At 49.0% G+C, this 19,720-nt stretch overlaps 1 protein-coding gene across 1 annotated transcript; it reads left to right on the top strand.

The window, feature by feature from the left end:
• Positions 1-9,156: 9,156 nt before the first annotated feature.
• Saxo5 (stabilizer of axonemal microtubules 5) lies at positions 9,157-18,922 on the top strand. The gene is made up of 8 exons (XM_075956551.1): positions 9,157-9,709; positions 12,849-12,952; positions 13,049-13,149; positions 15,798-15,910; positions 15,988-16,097; positions 16,441-16,642; positions 17,700-17,785; positions 18,695-18,922. The coding sequence occupies exons 1-8, from the start codon at positions 9,157-9,159 to the stop codon at positions 18,920-18,922; spliced, it is 1,497 nt and encodes a 498-aa protein (XP_075812666.1).
• The last annotated feature ends 798 nt before the right edge of the window (positions 18,923-19,720 follow it).

The following is a 19,720-nucleotide window of genomic DNA, read 5'->3' as shown; positions in this document are numbered from 1 at the left end:
TGGGCGGGGGCAAAACTCCTTCCGGAAAGGGTTGCAGGCTGGCGCAGGCGCAGCTGCGGCCCTTTGTCCCAGTACCGGCGCGGTGTAGGCGTGCTAACCTGAACCCTGGGTGCAAATGTATTGCTGCTACATGTGTACTCCCTGCCCCTGGACACCCAGAATGATCTTCCAAGCCTGTTGCAATCCGCTCCACGGCTTCTTAGGCAACTCCCGCAAGCAGAGTGTTTCAAAATTGTCCACATTTTAGAAAAGGAAATCCAAGCAAAAGCATGTGTCAGACCCACACAAAAGGGGTTTCTCCTTAAAAGTGGGCTGCACGTAGAGTTTATTGAATGGGAGGTTGGGGGTATAGCTCAGTTGGAAGACAGAAGACACAGAATGGAGCAAAGGAACAATTTTACTCAAGTCTAGCATGGTGAAGTTGAGTTTATTGAGGTTTCTTACAGGAGCATGGGTTCCTCAAAGGCATCGCAGAGAAGTCACCCCAGCCTGGAGGATGATCATGAAGCATGATGCCTGGAGCTTCCTGCTCAGTTGATAGGCAGCCTAGTTACCCAGAGAGTCTCCCCTCCCCAACAGTTGTTACTGTTGACACAGGCATGCACAAGACCGTGTGTGCCCTCAGAGGACAGCAGGGAGCATTGCATCCCCTGGAGCTGGAGTTACTGATAGTTGTGAGCTGCCTGATAACTGAACTCTGGTCCTCTGTAGGAGGTGCATGTTCTTAACTCCTGGGCCATCACTTCAGCCCTCGTTTGTTTCTATAACAATGGTTCTCAACCTTGCTAATGCTGCATCCCTTTAATACAGTCCCTCACGTCGGTTATCCAGGTAGGGAAATGCAACATGGAGACCACTTCCCATCCACCAGGCTGACTATCAGAATAAAAATGATGTTGCAAAGACACTGGCGGGGCTCCAGTCCTGCCGCATTGTGAGTGGGGACGTAAGAGAGCACAACTACCCTGGAAAACAGGCAATTCCTCAGAAACCTGGAGCCAGGGAGATGGCTCCGCGCGGAGAGGAGCTGAGGAAGGCCTGAGTCGAGACCCAGCTGTCCCCAACCATAAAACATTTTTATTGCCACTTCACCACTGTTATTTTTTTCTACTGAACTGTAATGTAACTATCTGATGGGCGACATTCATGTGGGTGACACCCGCGTCAGTTTGAGAACCACTGCTTCAGAAGGTGAAGTAGTGAAAGGAGGTTAGACCACTGGGAATGCGCCTGGAAAGGGCTGTGGGCATCCAGGCCTGTTTCTGTCGGCCTCTGCTTCCTGGAACTCATGGAGACTCTGGCCATGGTGTGCTGATTCCCACAAGCCCAAATCAGTAAAGCCGGGAGACTGAAGCCTCCACGATCATAACCTAAGATAACTCTTTCCTTCTAATTAGTTGGTTGCATCTTGTTACCGTAATAGAAAGACAATATAATGCCATGTGTATATGTCTCTTTTACCGATCTTAGCTTTTTTTTTTTTAGGTTTGTCAACATGATAACATGTATCAGAATTCCATCTCTTTTCTGGAAGTGAATAATATTCCAGCTGATAGACAGACCATGTGTTTATCTAGTCACCCGTTGTTGGGCTTTTGGGCTCCGTCTACCTTTTAACTCTTAAGTATAAAGATGTTAAGAGAACACGCACAGATGTGCACTTGGTCAGGTCCCTGGTTTCAATATCAGAGGTGGAATTCCTGACTCGTGTGATTATTTCTTCTCTCTTCTTCATTTTTGGCAGGTGGGGTGGTTGTTGGTGGTAGTGATGGGTGTGTGTGTGAGTGTGTGTCTGTTGCTGGGGGTAGAACCTAGGGCCTTGCACTTGGTAGGCAACACCCTATCGTTGAACTACACCCCAAGCCCTGTGTTTAACTATCAAAAACCGGATTTACATTTTGTTAATTAATGTACATGTGGGTGTGCACACATGTGAGTGACAGCTGGGTCTCGACTCAGGCCTTCCTCAGCTCCTCTCCGCGCTGAGCCATCTCCCTGGCTCCAGGTTTCTGAGGAATTGCCTGTTTTCCAGGGTAGTTGTGCTCTCTTACGTCCCCACTCACAATGCGGCAGGACTGGAGCCCCGCCAGTGTCTTTGCAACATCATTTTTATTCTGATAGTCAGCCTGGTGGATGGGAAGTGGTCTCCATGTTGCATTTCCCTACCTGGATAACCGACTCATTTCTGGAAGACATCTACTGTCCATTTCAACCTCTGTTACGCTCTCCCCTTCCCTCCCCTGCTCTTAACCCCATCTTTTTCCTCCTGTCCCTTCAAATGAAGCATCTCTCTGCCCCGGGGCCTTTGCACAGCTGTTCCTTCTGCCTGGAATGCTTTCCCTCTAGATACCCACGTGGCTTCTGCCTTTACCTTCTGTCCATATTTTCTTATATCTCTTACTCACTTTCATGTTTGAAACAGTGTCTCATTCTATTAGCCTATACTCACCTTGCATACAAGATTCCTGGGCTTCTGCCTAAATGTCATCATCTTATGGGACCTTACTGATCACACCTTCGGAATATTCCTTGCACCTTTATTTGGGTTGAGCTCCAATGAGGGGGATACACATGTGTACACACACATGTAGAGCCTAGACAGCCATGTCTTCCACTTTATTTTTGAGATAAGGTCTCTCACTGGCCTGGAGCCAGCTGGACATAGAGTCCCAAGGATCCTTTTGTCTCTGTCTTCCTGGTGCTGGAATTGGAAGTATGCCACCACACCCTGCTTTTTAGCTACAAGCTCAGGGGATTGAACTTGGGTTCTTGCGTAGCCAACCCTCTATCAACTGAGCCACTTCCCCAGCCCCTGAGACAGGTGTCCTGAACTTGCTAGCAGCTGAGGTTGCCCTTGAGCTCTACAGAGTCTTGTCCCTTCTTCCTAAGACCAGGGATGACAGGTGTGTACTACCACAACTGACTCTGGGATTTTGTGTGTGTGTGTGTGTGTGTGTGTGTGTGTGTGTGTGTGTGTGTGTGTGGTTGTTTACTTATTTGAGACAGGGTCTCACTCTGTAGCTCTGAATGGCCTGAAACTCACTATATGTTCCAGGGTGGCCTCACTTGTATCTATCCTCCTGCCTCCACTTCGCAAATGCTGAGATTCCAGGCGAGCACAGACATGTCTAGAAAGATCCCTTGAATATGTGCTCTCCCTGATGGCCTGTGTCTGCATGATGCTTTTCTCTGAATGCCCTGCATGCTGCCAGACTCTCTGCAGAACCACCACCGCGCACCCCCTGCCTCTCCAGCCGTTGTACCACACCCCCACCCGCCACTGCCATTCTTCACCCTGAGACACAGCTTTGAACTTTGCAGGCCATGCTCTCCCAGCACCTACCAGCTGGTGAAGAATTGAGCTTGACTGACCTTTGAGAAAAATACTTACGCTGCCCTGGCCTTCCTAGCTGGCCTTGGAGTTGCCAGGCACAGTCTGGCAGTCACCACTGGTGCCCAGCCAATGTCCTTCTTCCCAACACAGAATACCCACATGAGACAAGGCCACTCTGTTGTCGCGTCTCTAAACACAGGCAGCGTGCACAGCTGAGCACAGACAGGAGGCGCCAGCCCTCCGTTCTTTTTGCGTGTATTTATCGTGTGTGGGGGTGGGTGGGCGTGCAGGTGCTGTGGTGTGCAGGTGTCTGTCTGAGAACAGTCAGGTGGTTCTCTCCTTCCACCACAGGAGTTCCAGGGATCTAACTCAGTCACCAGGCTTGGTGGCAAGCACCTTTATCCCTGAGCCATCTCTCCAACCCCACACCTCTGTTCCTAGTTTATGAGAGTAACTAATGTCCTCTGCCCATCACAGCTTCATCCCTGCTTCATTTCTTTGTGATTCTTCCTTAAAACAATTCAGAGACTCAAGAAACAGAGCTTCATTCATGCTAGGCAAGCACCCTGCTGATGAGCCTCACCACGCCCCACTGGCCTACCCCCACCCCTGGGCCCTGCATTTCCAGCAAGCAGGAGAATGAGGAGGAAATGCTGTGTCTGGCTGGCTGGCTGGTTGGACCAAAGCCCTGGCTGGTTTGGAGGCTGGAAGAACTAGCCTCAACCCAAAAGACAAAAAGCCACAATTGGCTGGGACTGCTTTTTTGAGAAGAAAGCCATCCAAATTGCTTTGGTGTTCATTGTAACTTCAACATTGACCTTTTTAGATAGGGTCTCAGCAAGTAGCTCTGGCGAGCCTGAAACCCTCTACATAGACAAGGCTCTCTCAGACTCACAGAGAGCCACCTACTTCTGCTTCCTGCATTCTGGGGTTAAAGACATGCACCACAGGCCTGGCCTTCAGTTTTTTTTTAAAATATGTTTTCTCTCTCTCTCTCTCTCTCTCTCTCTCTCTGGGGGTGGGGGGGATTATTCTTCCTAACAGGCATTATGGAAGCATAATTTACATACAATGAAATTCGTTTTTTAAACATTTGTTTGGGGGATAGAAATGTATGCATGCATGCCATGATGTATTTACGGAGACCAGACAACTTTCAGGATTCAGTTCTCTCCTTCTACCATGTGGGACCCCAGGATCAAACTCAGGTCATCAGACTCAGTGGCAAGTGCTCTTACCTGCTGATTCACCTTGTCCCCACCCATCACTTTTTTGTTGTTTTAAGACAAGGTGTCACTATGTAGACCAGGCTGGCCTCGAACCTGCGGTGACGCCTCCTGACCGCTGAGAGTACAATGCTGGGATTACAGGCATTTACCACCATGCCTAGTTTACTAGCAGAGCACTTGTCTACCGTGTGGGAGAACCTGAGTTCCATCCACAGCAATGAAAAAAGGAAGAACGAAAAGAAACTAGGCCAATTTTGGTGTTGCACCTCCGTAACCGAGATGAGTTTCAGCCCCAGCCAGAAAGCCCCATTCCCTTCTGTCCCACCAAACTCATACAAAACAAATCCTCTGCAGACTTTCTAAAACACCCAACACACACACACTCACACACACACACACACACACTCACACAGAGTGACAAGTTGAATTCATCAGAATTCATTTAACCGAGAGTGGGTTTCCAAGCAACCCTTGGGTAGTAGGGAAACATCCATTTAAAAAGTAGCTTGAGGGAGGGACTAGGTCTGTAGCTTAGTTGGTGGAGTGTTTGTTCGCATGCATGGATCCCTGGGTCCCATCCCTAGCACCACATAACGTGGATATGGTGGTGCACATCCGTCCTCCTTGACTATATGGCAAGTTGGAGAACAGCCTGGGCTACATGAGACCCATCTCAAAAATAATCAGGGGCCAGAATGATGGTTCAGTGGGTGAACGCACTTTGCCATCAGCCTAGTGACCCCCATGATGACCTAATCCCCAGGACCCAAGGAGAGAAATGACTCCCAAAAGTTGTTCCCTGATATCCACAGGCCACCATGGAGCACTCCCAAAATATACAAATAAGTGTGCTCTAGTTCTATTTATATTACCGTGTTTTAAATTCTCTAAAAAAGAGCAATTTAGGGGAGAAATGGGGTATTTCATCTCACTGTCCAGCACTGTGAAGACAAGGTTGGAACGTGAGTTACTACCAACACATCTGCAGCTGACAGCAAAGAGCATTAAACGCATCGGTGCTCACTTTCTTGCTCGGTGTGCTCATTGGTTTCTCCATACTATCTTATGCATCCCAGGACCCTGTCTAGGGAATGTTGCCACCCACAGTGGACTGGGTCTCTCCACATCCATACTTAGGACAAACCCATACAGATAAGTCCACAGGTCAACTGGATCTACACAGCAACTCACTGAGACTCTTCACAAGTGATTCTAGGTTGTGTCAATTGAAAGTTAAAGCTAACCTCAGAAAATGTAATTTTTAAACAGTTAAAGCCGGGCAGTGGTGGTGCACACCTTTAATTTCAGCACTGGAAAGGCAGAAGCAAGCGGATCTCTGAGTTCAAGACCAACCTGGTTTACAGAGTGAATTCCAGGACAGTCAGGGGTACACAGAGAAACCCTGTCTCAAAATAAATAAATAAGTAAACCAATGAAGTTTTTTTTAAGGAATTAAATTATAAAAAGGTTATTTGGCAACCTGTGAGTCCTGGAATGGTAAGGAGGAGCCAGTGACGGTAGGGCATTAGTCCCCATGCACAAAGGTCAAGATAGAGATGAACAGAAAATCTTTAAAAATAATAGCAAAATAATAGCCCCGGCACACTGCTGCTTTTAAAGTCATCACTACTATCCATGCTGTTTCCCAGATCACAAAACTGAGGTTTTGAAAACCCAAATTGCATGCATGGATCTCTGACAGAACTCAAGTCCAGGTCTCCAGGCAGCCCCCAGAGGTAGCAGGGTACCTTTGTGACAACGTCATCTGGGGGAACTCTTGGGGCCACAATGTCACAATGAGCGGGGCTAAATCACCTTGGGTTAACCTCTAGAAAGGACCAGAAGACCAGCCCCTGGCATGACCGGGGGCCAGAGGGAGTCTGAGGGACCAGACGTGTGCTAAGTTCAAGATTCATTAACCCAGTGAAGTAGGTCTGTGTTCTTATCCCTGACCCCCTCACTGTTAGGGACTGAACCAAGGATCTCATATATGCTAAGCACACACTCAATCCCTACCTAAGCTGAAGCTCTAACCTGAGATGGGTTGCACGTAGCCTAGGCTGGCCTCCAACTTGCTCTGCAGTCAAGGGTGACCTTGAATTTCTGATCTTCCTGCACCTCCTAACCTGGGGATTATAGGTGTATTACCATGATTGGTTTATGCCATGCTGGGGGTGGAACCAGGTCTTCATGCTTGCTAGGCGAACACTACCAGCAGACTGCAGTGTAGGGCTCCTTATTTCATTCATTCATTCATTCATTGGCCCAGGCTATCCCAAGCTCACACTCAAGGTTGAGCCTGAACTTCTCATTCTCCTGACTCTACTTTCCAAATTCTGGGATTACCAGCACAAAGGCAGCTGACTGTGTGTGTGTGTGTGTGTGTGTGTGTGTGTGTGTGTGTGTGTGTGTGTGTGAAGGCTCTAGAGGACAACCTCAGGTGTCATTCTCAAAATTTCCATGAGATAACGTCTCTCACTGGTACAGAGCTCATTGGTTAAGCTAGGTTAAATACCACTGAGCCCCAGGAATCCCCCTGTCTCTGCCACCCCAATGCTGGGGTTATAAGAGCCACATAACAAGCATGCTAGGTATCAAATTCATGGATTGATCCAAACTTCAAATCTTGTTTTGTTTTCCTTTTCTTTTCTAAGATTTACTTAGTTTATTATTTTATTTTAAGTATCTGGGTGTTTTGCCTGCATGATTGTATGTACCTCACATGGATGTTTGATGCCCTCAGAGATCAGAAGAAGGTGTCAGATCCTCTGGGGCTGGAGTTACAAATGGCTGTGAGCCAGCTTGTGGGTGCTAGAAATCGAACCCGACTACTCTGAAAGAGCAACAAGCGCTCTTAACAGTTGAGCCATCTGTCCGGTCCCTTCTTTTTGAGACCTTAGGTAGCCTAGTCTAACCTTGGATTCTCTATGCAGATAAGAATGACTTTGATTTTCTAAACCTCCAGTCCCTGCCTTCGGATTGCTGGGGTGACAGCCTGTACCACCACACCTGGTTTATGCAGTGCTGAGGTTCTAACCCAATGCATGCTGGGCAAGCATTCTGCCAACGTATCAGAACCCTAGCCCAATATATGGCGTTTCTTTCTTTTCATTTATGTTTATTTTCATGTGCTATAGAATCAAGCACCTAATGTAAGGTTTTTTAAAGAGTTCAATGTGAGCACATAGCAGGCTTCAGTCAGGGAGGGCGAATGTTGATGGGCAGCCCGGGTCTCCAAGGAGCATCAAGGAAAACAAAGGAGGCAGCTCTGCACCAAGTTCCAGCTGGCCAAGCAGCGGGATGACTGTCTGAAGCTGAAAGTGGAAGGAGCCCAGTCACATGGCATCTGCAGTCGACAAGCAAAGCCACCCACGCTTATGCCCAACTCACTTTAGCCTTTACAGCAGAGGTTCTCAACCTTCCTAACACTGCGGCCCTTAGTACCTCACACGGTGACCCCCAACCATAAAATTATTTCTGTTGCTACTTCATAACTGTAATTTTGCTGTTATGAGTCGTAATGTAAATACTTGTGTTTTCCGATGGCCTTATGTGACCCCCTGGGAAAGGGTGATTTGACCCCCAAAAGGGGGGCAACCCATATGTTGAGAACTGCTGATTTATCCAGTCCAGGACCGAGCTCAGGGTTACTTTTAGTGTACGTCTCACAATAAACCTCCAACCTCGTCTCTCACAGGCCTGCCTGGAGGCTTGCCTCCTATGTGATTTCAGATTCACTGCCCGTCACAATGTTTAAGTATTCACTCATGTATGTGTGTGTCTCCAGTCCTGAGCTAACAAAAGCTCAGGGCTCTTGATCTATTTTGGCTAACTGATGACGGGAGTAACCTATCTCAGGGTTTTTATTGCTGTGACGAAACAGCATGACCCAAACCAAGTTGGGGAGGAAAGGGTGTATTTCATCTTACAGCTTTTTGTTCATCATCCAGGGAAGTCAGAGCAGAAACTCAAGGCAGGAACCTGAAGACAAGACCTGATGCAGAGGCTATAGAGGTGTGCTGATTATTGGTTTGCTCCTCATGGCCTGCTCAGCCTTATAGAACCCAGCACACGTCTTAGTTGGACTCCCCAAGGGAGGCAGGGAGGCCTTAATTTCAATGAGAAGCAGATTCGGGGGGGAGGGAGGAGGATGGAGGGAGAACTGGGATTGGTCCATAAAAATAGAGAAAAAGACAAAAAGAAAGAAAGAAAGAAAGAAGGAAGGAAGGAAGGAGAGAGAGAGAGAGAGAGAGAGAGAGAGAGAGAGAGAGAGAGAGAGAGAGAACGAAAGAAAGAAAGAACGAAAGAAAGAAAGAAAAAGAAAGAGCCACAGGTCAATCTAGTGAAGCATTGTCTCAGATGTTGGACGTTTCCTTTTCTAAAAGGGCTCCTAGCTTGTGCCTAATTGACGTAAAACTAGCCAGCACAGTACAATACCCCTACACAGCAGGAGCCAAGTAAGGAGTCTCTTTCCTCTTTCTGGGGTCAGGCTAAGGACTGAAAGGCAGCATTGTCCTGGGGTGGAGGAGGCGGTTTTCACGAGTTTAGGCCTTTGTCTTCGCCCCACGCAGGTGGCGCCGGGGGAGCCTCACGATGCCTGTGTGCCCGACGTCCCTGGAGTTCCTCAAAGCCTCACACTTCGCTCTGGGCCCAGATCCGCGGCTGCACGATGATACTATGCAGTGCACGACGCACCGGGACTTCCCGGCCTATTCCTCCGTCACCCCGGCACGGCCCCCAGCTTCGCCACCGCACCCCAACGTCTTGCAAATGGAAGCGCATTGGGCGGCCCAGAAGCGTGTGTCAGAGGTGCGCCGCGCGTTCTCGTCGCCGCCCGAGGTGCTGTCGCCGGAAGAGCGGCGGGAGCAGAAAATGGAGCGCGCGCGAGCCATGCAGATCAGCAACCTGCACGTGCACGCGGACGCGCGCACCGGTCTCAAACTGTCCACTGCACGTTCTGACTACCGCTGGCCTGAGCTGCCGCCGCACGCCCCTGAGGATATCCGAGGCGCGCGCCTCATCTTCGATCGCGACTCGGTGCCCTTAGGCGACAGGGAGCAGCTCGGCATCCCTCCCACCTCCTACCAGGCACACTACCCGCCACACGACGACACCCCTCAGCCCCGTGTGCCCAGCAGCCACCTGGGTGAGCGCGCGCTCTGGCCAAGTGCACCTAAGGTCGCTCAGGGACTCCTCACAAACTACACCCCCACACCCCGTCCACACCCCAAATGGCCACTTGTCATCTTGAAGCAGGAAAACGCTTCTAGTTGCCACCCAGTAGAGACCAAAGATGCTGCTGCTAAAACCGCCAGGGCTGAGAATACACTACTCAGTTGGTAGTGTATTTACCTAGCATTCATGAAGCTCTGGTTTGCGACCTGAGCACTATATAAACTAGGCATGATGGCCAACACCTATCATCCCAGCACTGGGGAAGTAAAGGCTCACTCAGGAGTTCAGCTTTGCTACATAGTGAGTTCAAGATTAGCCTGGGACCCTGTCTCCAAAAAATAAAACAAGGCTTGCAAGACGACTCAGTCAGTACACTGGTTGATGGGCAAGCATGAGAACCCAAGTTCCACCCCTAATACCTACGTTATGCATGGTTGGGAGAAAGAGATAGGAGTATCTCTCTCTCTCTCTCTCTCTCTCTCTCTCTCTCTCTCTCTCTCTCTCTCACACACACACACACACACACACACACACACCCCTCCCCATTTGCTGGCCAGTCTAACTGAATCAGAGAGCTCCAGGTTCAGTGAGAGACCCTGTCTCAAAAATATAAGACGGAGAGCAATTGAGGAAGACACCTGACATCAACCTCTGACCTCCACATGCATGTGCATTCTCATGCACCCACACACATGAACACACAAAACAAAAAAACCCCACAGTTCGCTTGGTGGCTCATGTCTGCAACCCCAGCACTCAGGAGCTAAGGGAAGGGATTGCTGCAAATTTTTGACTCACTCCCCAGATTCTACCATGCACAGCAGCAGCACTACCCCACAAAAGAATCAGCCAGTTCCAAATATCAAGGAAATTTAGGTACCAGGGACTATGAGACAGCTCACTGGGAAAGGGCACAGGCAGCCAAGTCTAATGACCTGAGTTCAATTCCTAGGTCCCACATGGTAGAAGAAGAGGACTCATTCCTGCAAGTTGTTCTCAAACCTACACATCACACACACACACACACAAAACACACACACACACAAACAAAAAGTCGAGCATGATTTTTCATGCCTGTAATATAAGCACTTAAGAGGCTGAGAGAAGTTCAAGACCAGCTTTGGCTACAGCATGAGTTCAAGTCTAGCCTGAGAGATTGGTGAGTTTCCCCAAAGAAAAAAGGTTGAGAACATACCTCAGTGGTAGAACACTGGACTAGTGTGTATGACGCCCTAGGTTTTTCTTTTTTACTTTTGTTTTGTTTTGGAATTGTCTGGCAATGACTCCAGTACAACCGTAGTTGTAAGAGGATACCCTTTGAGTTGGGCTTTGGGATTCTGGGATTTGGGTGCAACCATGTCATTTAGAGGACAACCTTGAGTATCAGAGCTCGGGCATCTTCATCTTTTACTTTGGAACAGGGTGTTTTATGGGTTAAGAGAATGAGCTACGATAGCCATACTTTCGGTTTTGAATGAATGAGTTTATTAGTATATAGCAAGACAAAATAACAGGAAAAAAACAAACCAAGTGATGACACAGTAGAAACCAGCCTTATCTCGTACAACATTCTCCTATTGGGTGTTCAGAGCATCCCTCAGAGACCACCTGGGAAAGCCCCCTTGTTCCTGGGGCAAAGCAGTGAGGCTCTGCTCACAGGGGAGGCTTCCAAATGAAAAAAGAGCAGATAGAAATGACATCAGAACAGGAGCTCAAACATGCAGCAAAACTGACGTCATGGTGGCGCACGCCTTTAATCTCAACCCTCAGGAGTCAGAGGCAGGCAAATCTCTGTGAGTTCTAGGCCAGCCTGGTCTACAGAGCAAACTCCAGGACAGCCTAGTCTACAGAGGAGAGGGGGGTGTCAGGAAGGGAAGTGTCTCCTTGCAGTGAGCTTCCCAGGGCGGAATGTCCTCCCTTTCCCGCCCAGGGGCTTTTATGTCATGGGATAAGCAGTAGTACTGTTTGTTTCAAGTGGCTCGCCTTCCAGCTGTTCTCAAGTACATGATGTTTTCATTCTTGGATTGTTTTGCTGTTTTCTTGCCTCCTTGTCACAGAGTTGGAGGGGACAGCCCACCCTTGGACAACGGGCCATGGAGAACACTTGAAGATGTACACTCTCAGGTCTAAATGAGAGAGGGAACCTGACTTCCAGAACTTAGGGTCTGGCATTGACCTGGAAAGTCCTCAAATAAGCTGCTCTGGCTGGCAGGCAAGCACCTGGGAGCCGCCTCCCTAGTGCTGAGACTACAGACTTGTGCCACCATTTCTGACTTTTTATGCAAATTCTGGAGGTCCCAACCCGGGTCCTCACGGTTGTGGAAACAAATGTTTTACTGCATCTCCCCAGCCTTTTCTTTTTCCTGGGTCTCACACATACCGGGCATGTACTCTGCCACTGTCCAGACTCCGTGCTCCTCTTCTCTATCCGGCCACTTCCAGTCTCTGCACCACGAGGGTATAAGAGGAGTGTGAGAGAATACCAGGTCCAATTCAGCCTGAGCTGGGAGCGTGACCCCAGCACTCAGAAGGCTGAGAACTGCGAGTTCCTACACTCTCTCAATACACACACACACACACACACACCCTGAAACAAAACAAAAATATTTAGAAGAAAGGAAAGAGGATCCCAGGCATGGTGGCCAGAGGCAAGAGCAGGAGAGTCAGCTCAAGGCCATATTCGACTGTGTGACGTTTGAGACCAGACTACATGAGACCCGAAGGGAAATGAACTTAGCCTAGCAAGGTGCCTGTCCTAAGCCTTGGTAGTTATTTTATCTTATGTTTCTTGTGTTTATATGCATGTGCACATGTTCCAGGGTTCAAGTACGAGGTCAGAGGACAGCTTGCAGGAGATACTTTTCTTTCACCAGGTGAAACCTGGAGCTCTAACCCAGGTCTTCCAGCTTGGTAGCAAGCACCTTTACCCACCAAACCATCTCAACAGCCCCCCTTTTTTTATTATTTTTGGGGGATAGTTTGCAGATATCCTTCAGTCTAGAATGTTCAGAGCTGCTCAGACTACCTTCCTGTGGCTACAATCCCAGAAGGCCTTAAGGCTGCAGAGAATCAGCCCCATTCTCTCCCACTACCTTCCTCTTTTTTCTTAGGGGGCCCCAATCCCCTGAAGTGGAACTACAAGGGAAAGGAAGGCACCTCCTACCAGAATCAGTTCCAGGCCCTCCCAGGCCCACCTGCCTTGATGTGTAAGAGGGTAAATCAATGTGGTTCTGGCTTTGCTGGGGTGGGGGGAGGGTACAGCTATGGCAGCTAGGGTGGTTTCCACCTTTCCACCCTTCTTTGCCCATAGGCCTCCTCCAGTGTGAACCTAGGAGACAGCAAGGTTGGCTACAGCACCCTGTGCTCATATGTGAAACAGACCTACACCCCTCAGGAGCTACCACCACACAGGTAGGAAAGGCCACAGTTTGCTCACAGTTGGCTGTCAGCACCCTGTGGGAGGCTGGGGAGACGGCTCACTATGGAAAAATGTTTGCAGCATGAGCCTGAGGACATGAGTTCAAATCCTCAGCGCCTACCTAAAAAGCTGCCTGTGGCCATGTGCCCATCATCCCCAGGGTGTGGTACACACAGACAGGGCAATCATTGGGGTGTGTCAGCTGTCAGCCTAACTCTAGGATCAGTGAAACTCGCTCTCAAAAGAATAAGGCAGGGGCCAATGAGATGGTTCAGTGATTAAAGTGCTTGCCACCAAGCCTGATGACCTGAGTTCAATCCCTAGGATCTACATAGCGAAAGGAGGGAACTGATTTCCATAATTTCTTCTCTGACCCCCACATGTGCACCATGGAAGAAGCACAGGTACACACACACACACACACACACACACACACACACAGTCAGGCTCACACTTGCACACAGCCTGTATATGCACAACACACGGACAGCAGCACACACACCAAAATAAATAAGGAGAAGGAAAGATGTTTCCACAGCTGAGCTCTTGTTCTTATGAAGAAGACCAGAGTTTGGTTCTCAGCACCCACGTGGTAGCTCTCAACAGCCTATGACTTCAGTTCCTGGAGATCCAACATCACCTTCTGGCCTCTGCCAGCCTCCACACACATGTGACACATGCACATGCATGTAATATAAAAATGAAATATACATCTTTAAAAACAAACAAACAAATGGAAAGAGCTAGGCAGTGAGGCGCACACCTTTAGTCCCAGCACTCGAGAGGTAGAGACAGGTTGATATCTATGAGTTTGAGGCCAGCGTGGTCTGCAGACCAAGTTCCAGGGACAGCCAGAGTACACAAAGAAACTCTGTCTTGAAAAACAGGGAGGGTGGTCTGTTCACTGGCGAACAGCATTGGCTGCTCTTCCAGAGGACCCAAGTTTGATTCCCAGCACCCACATGGCAACTCTCGACTGTTGGTAACTCCAGTTCCTGGGGACCTGATGCCTTCTTGTCTCCTTAGGCAGCAGGTATGAATGCGGTGCAAAGATATACATGCAGGCAAAAATACCCATACACATTTAATTTAAAAAATTCTTTTTAAAATGGGAAACTGAGTATGCAGGAGAATGCCCTGAATCCCAGAACTTGGGGGCCAGAGAATGGGGGTTCACTGTAAAGTCAATGCCAGCCTGGTCTACATAGTTCTGGATCAGCCAAGGTCACATACTAAAACCCTGCCTCAAAATAAGTAAATTAAAATAAATAAATAAGGGCTGGAGAGATGGCTCAGCAGTACTTGCTGCTCTGGCAGGAGACCCGAATTTGATTTCTTGTACACACATGGTGGCTCCCAACTATCTGTAATCCCCGTTCAAGGAGATCTTCTGGCTTTCATGGGCATCAGAAACACCAGGAACACTTACATATATACAGGCAAGCACTCATACACATAAAACAATCATCTTTAAAAATAGCCAGGTGTTGCTGGGCAGTGGTGACGCACACCTTTAATCCCAGCACTTAGGAGGCAGAGTCAGGTGGATGGATCTCTGTGAGTTTGAGGCTAGCCTAGCCTACAAAGCAAGTTCCCAGACTGGCTCCATAGCTAGTGAGAAACCCTGTTTTTTTGTTTTTGTTTAAAAAAAAAAAAACAAGACCAGACTGTAGTGGCACATACCTTTAATCCCAGCACTTGGGAGACAGAGGCAGGTGGATCTCTATGAGTTCGAGACCAGCCTGGTCTACAAGAGCTAGTTCCAGGACAGGCTCCAAAGCTACAGAGAAACACTGTCTTGAACCACCTCCCTGCCCCCCCAAAAAATAGCCAGGTGATGGCAGCGGCGGCGGCAGCAGCACACACCTTTAATCCCAGAACTCGGGAGGCAGAGACAAACCAGCCTGGTCTACAGAGTGAGTTTCAGGACAGCCAGGGCTATATGGTGAAACTCTGTCTCCAAAAAACATAAATAAAATTAATAATTAATAAAAATAAAAAGGCTGAGCAGAGTGGCGCATGCCTTTAATCCTGGCACTCCTATCCTGCTTAGGCTTCTGCAGCTCCAATAAACACAGAGGCCAAAAGCAATCTTGGAAGGAAAGTGTTTGGTTTGTAGGTTCCAGTCCATCGTTGAGGAAAGCCAAGGAAAGTCAAGGAGGAAGCTCTCAGAGGCAGAAACTGAAGCAGAGGCCCTGGAGAAATGCTGTTCACTGGCTTGTTCTCCAGGGCTGGTTTAGCATGCTTTTGTAAGCCACCTAGAATCATCAGTCCAGGGGTGACACCACCCACAGGGGCCAGCCCTTCCCACATCGATCATTAATGAAGAAAACGCCCTAAAAAAAAATCCCCTCAGACAGACACCACAAGAACAGGAATTTGATGGAGACAATTCCCAGGTTGAGGGGACCTCTTTCAGAGTGATTCAGTTTGTCTTTAGTTGGCCACTAACCAACACAACTCCTGAGGCAGAGGCAGGCAAATCTCTGAGTTCCAGGCCAGCCGGGACTACAGATTGAGACTGTCTCACAAACTTATACAAACATTGACGCACCCCAGGCTCAGCCTTGGTTCACCTGCCCCTATCACTTTTCCTGGAAATTCTGAGGACCTACCTTGATCCTAACTTGCTTTGCCTGAGGTACGACAAGGCCCAGACTGCAGCCCACATCCACCGGGTGAGCATTGGTCCTGGAGACGGCATGTTCTATGACAGGACCGCCATGAACGACCACTTCTACCCCCGAAAGCCAGGTGAGAACTGGTGTGTGTACTCCATCCCTGGCTTCTTTTTGTGTGCTGCCTACCACTGACACACCTCTCCCCAGCAGAGCCTTTTGTCCTTCACCATGATAAGACCCCAGAGTCGCACATCCTGGAAGGAAACCGGTGCCCTGGCCCTGGCAGCCTTGCTACCTCCACAAAGTTCTTCTATGGTGAGGTCAGCAGGAAGAGGGAGAAGGTGCCAGTGTGCTCTCATGGGGGGGAAGCGGGTCTCAAAGGCAGAACAAAGAGGTGAAGCTCAATGTAGACCACAGGCCCTGGGATTCAAACACACACACACACACACACACACACACACACACACACACACGCACGCACGCACGCACGCACGCACTCACGCACCAGTATCAGCCACAATGGTTCTGTCTGTAAAATACAATAACCGAATTAAATCTAAGCCCATCTGGAACCCAGAGGGTGGGAGCTACCCACGCCACGCGACTGCTTCTCGGTGCTGGGGCCCCTGAACCAGAGATCCCTAGAAGCTTGTATTCCTACAGCCGCCTCCTGTGACTCAGCCTCCAGGGAGACACGTGTCCCATGAGAAATTGAAGCATCACGTGATCCTGGGAGAAGAAAAGCTGCTCCGAGACTTCTTCCAAACCTCCACGGGCTCCACCTACTGCCCTCCGGACACCAGCCCAAAACAAAAAAAGAAAAACTTTTTTTTCTTGCGGAGTAACTTGCCTGAGGGCACAGGTGGTGAGTGTGGTCTACCCATCCCTGAGAACCCCGCCCCATCCCCAAGATCCTCCCTGGTTCCTGGAAGCACGGTCCATCACTGAAAGCTTCACCTCACTAAAAAACCGTCCCTTCCTGACGCCCCGCCTCTCACTCCACCCCCTCCTCCAACTCTAAAGATCTGCTTCTGTCCCTGGAAGATTTGTCCATTGCTGAAAACATCACCTCATTCTTAAAGACCCCCCCCTCGGCATATGAAAGCACAGCTCCAGTACTAAAGACACCCCCAGCCCCATTTCCCTGTTCATTCCTATACACCTGCCCATTCCCTGAAGTCCACTCTCCATCTCCAAGGACATGCTCATGTTCCCATGGGCCCGACCCATAAATGAAAGCTCCGATCCTGGAAACCCATCCCTACCTCCAAATACTTGCTTCTCTTCCCCGATCCCACCTCCCCAGACAGGTTTCTCTGAGTAGCCTTGTGTAGCCTTGGCTGTCCTGGAACTCGCTTTTTAGACTAGGATGGCCTCGAACTCAGACTCCAGAGTGCTGGAATTAAAGTCGTGTGCCATCAAATACTTACCTCTTATGTCTAGAAATCTTACTCTATCTTCAAAGACCTGCCGATGGCTGGACTCATAACTCCCTGGAAGCCACATCCGCATCCCCCAAGTTCATCCCCCTTCCTAAAGCCCCGCCCCATTCCCAAAGTTCCGCCCCTCAAAGTGCCTACCACCACCTACCTCGAACTGACGCCACCTTGGATTGACAACTCTCATCTCCTGGACTATGCGAACTATGTGTAATTCCAATCCTATAGTCTGGGCAAGGCCCTTCCCCCATATTCTCCCCATCCATCCCTAAGCCCTCCTCCTCTGTTAGACGCTGGCTACGCACAGTGCCTTCCCTGGCCCCGCCCTTCAGACTCCTCTGGTTTAATCCTGCTCACACTCCACACTGTCTTTGCCTCAGTTCAACATAGGTTCCTGAACTCTGAATCTTCCACCCTTAGTCCCTCATACCCTGACTCATTCGTTTCCTCTGCTCCCCAACTTCCCCAAACCCAAATCTCCAGAATTTGACTTTTTAACCACGAACCAAAAGATGATGAAGCAGCATGGAATAGTTCGAGCCACTATCACCGAAGAATTGTTACAGAAGGTGAGTCAGAGGGAGGGGATACATCCCCTCATCAGCACCCCTCAGACGAATGTCAACCCCAGTCTCAGAATCACAGTCAAGTCGGCTAGGGTCAACCTGTGCTGAAAGTAATTTTGTCAGTGCTGAGGATCAAGCTAAGAGTCTTCTTTTTTTTTTTTTTGAGATGACCCCCTCCCTCCATCTCCCCAGGGCTGAGGTTGCAGGCACACATGCACTACCACTCAGAATTCAGAGGTCATGTTAATGACAGCCCAGCTTCGAGGTTAGCCCTAGCTTCTCCCAACCCTCAAGTCTACACCAACTCAGATACATTTATTATCAGACAGGTTGGTTTAAATCTCAAAAGAAGGGTTCATTTAGAGGCCACCTAAGACCATCCAAAGTCCTGGGGTCATTCTAGGGACTAACAAATGGTTTTATTTATTTAATTGTTTATGATTTATTATTTATTTATTATATATACAGTGTTCTGTCTGCCTGTATACCTATAGGCCAGAGGAGGGCACCAGATCTCATTCTAGATGGTTGTGAGCCACCATGTGGTTGCTGGGAATTGAACTCAGGGCCTCCGGAAGAGCAGTTAGTGCTCTTAATCTCTGAGCCATCTCTCCAGCCTCCGATCATTTAATTTTTATGACATTTTAGTGTGTGTGTGTGTGTGTGTGTGTGCATGTATGTGAATGCATGGGCACACACATGCCTTGGTATACATGGGAAGGTCAGAGGATACTTGCGGTAGTCAATTCTCTTCTACCATGTAGGCCCCAGGGATGGAATGCAGGTCCTCCCACATAGGGTACAGTGCTGAGCGACTTCTCGCCCTCCAATGCCCTCCCCAGAGAGATGTAGAGGTGGCCAGGGTCAGCAAGCACAAGGCTGTCTGACAAATCACCTACCTTGACTTCACAGTGCAAATACAGCCACATAGAGCCCCCTCTGGGTGGACAGCGCTTCTTCTCCACCCATTTTCAAGACCAGTTTCCTTTCAAGTACCAGGGCCCGCTGGTACTGAAGCTAAGTAACATCCAGGAGAGCCATGTGCCACTGGGCACGCCTCAAAACGTGGGCTGCTGGAGACAGAAAGTAGACCCTCTGAGCCCCCAACTCCCATTGTATCCTTGCCTGAGCCAGCAATAAATATCACTTGATTGTCAACTTGACAGGCTTTATCTTCACTTTTTTTTTTAAACATTGATTTGTGTTTGAGCATTTGCCACAGTGGGGGACGGATGTCAGAAGGCAACTTGCAAGAATTGGTTCTCTCCTTTCACCATCTCAGGTCCCCAAGGACCAAGCTTTGTGGCAAGGCCTCTGTTTGCTGAGCCATCTTCACTGCCCTGAACAGAATTTAGAATCATCGTGAAAACCAACCACTGAGCATGTCTACGTGAGAGTTTCTAGATTAGGTTAAGTAAGGCAAGAAGACCCTAAATGTAGGTGGCACAATTTCATGGTCTAGGGTTCCAGCCTGAACAAGGAGTAAGTGTCCTAAGCTCCAGCATTCTTCACTGCCAGCCGCCTCCTGACTGTGGAGGCAATGTGACCAGCTGCCTTAGCTCCTGTCAGTTTACCATCCCATCGTGATGAACCGCGCCCTCAAACTGTGAAGTTTCCTTCCTTTCTTCCTTCCTTCCTTCCTTCCTTCCTTCCTTCCTTCCTTACTTCCTTCCTTTCTTTTTTTCTTAGAGTATGTGATATTTTGCTTACGTGTATGTCTGCACACCATGGACATCCTGGTGCCTGTGGAAGCCAGAAGTGGACATTGGCTCCCTTGGAAGTGGAGTTACAGATGGTTGTGGGCCACCATGTAGGTTCTGGGATTTAAATCCCGGTCTTATGGAAGGCAGTGGGTGCTCTTAACGCTGAGCCATCTCCACAACCCTGAACTGTGAGCTTCTATCAGATAGTTTCTCAAGTGATGAGACAAGTAACGAA

This window comes from Microtus pennsylvanicus, chromosome 1 (genome assembly GCF_037038515.1).
Source record: "Microtus pennsylvanicus isolate mMicPen1 chromosome 1, mMicPen1.hap1, whole genome shotgun sequence".
NCBI classification, from domain to species: domain Eukaryota; kingdom Metazoa; phylum Chordata; class Mammalia; order Rodentia; family Cricetidae; genus Microtus; species Microtus pennsylvanicus.
Note: the sequence above shows the minus strand (reverse complement) of the source record. Positions and strands in the feature narration are given on the sequence as shown.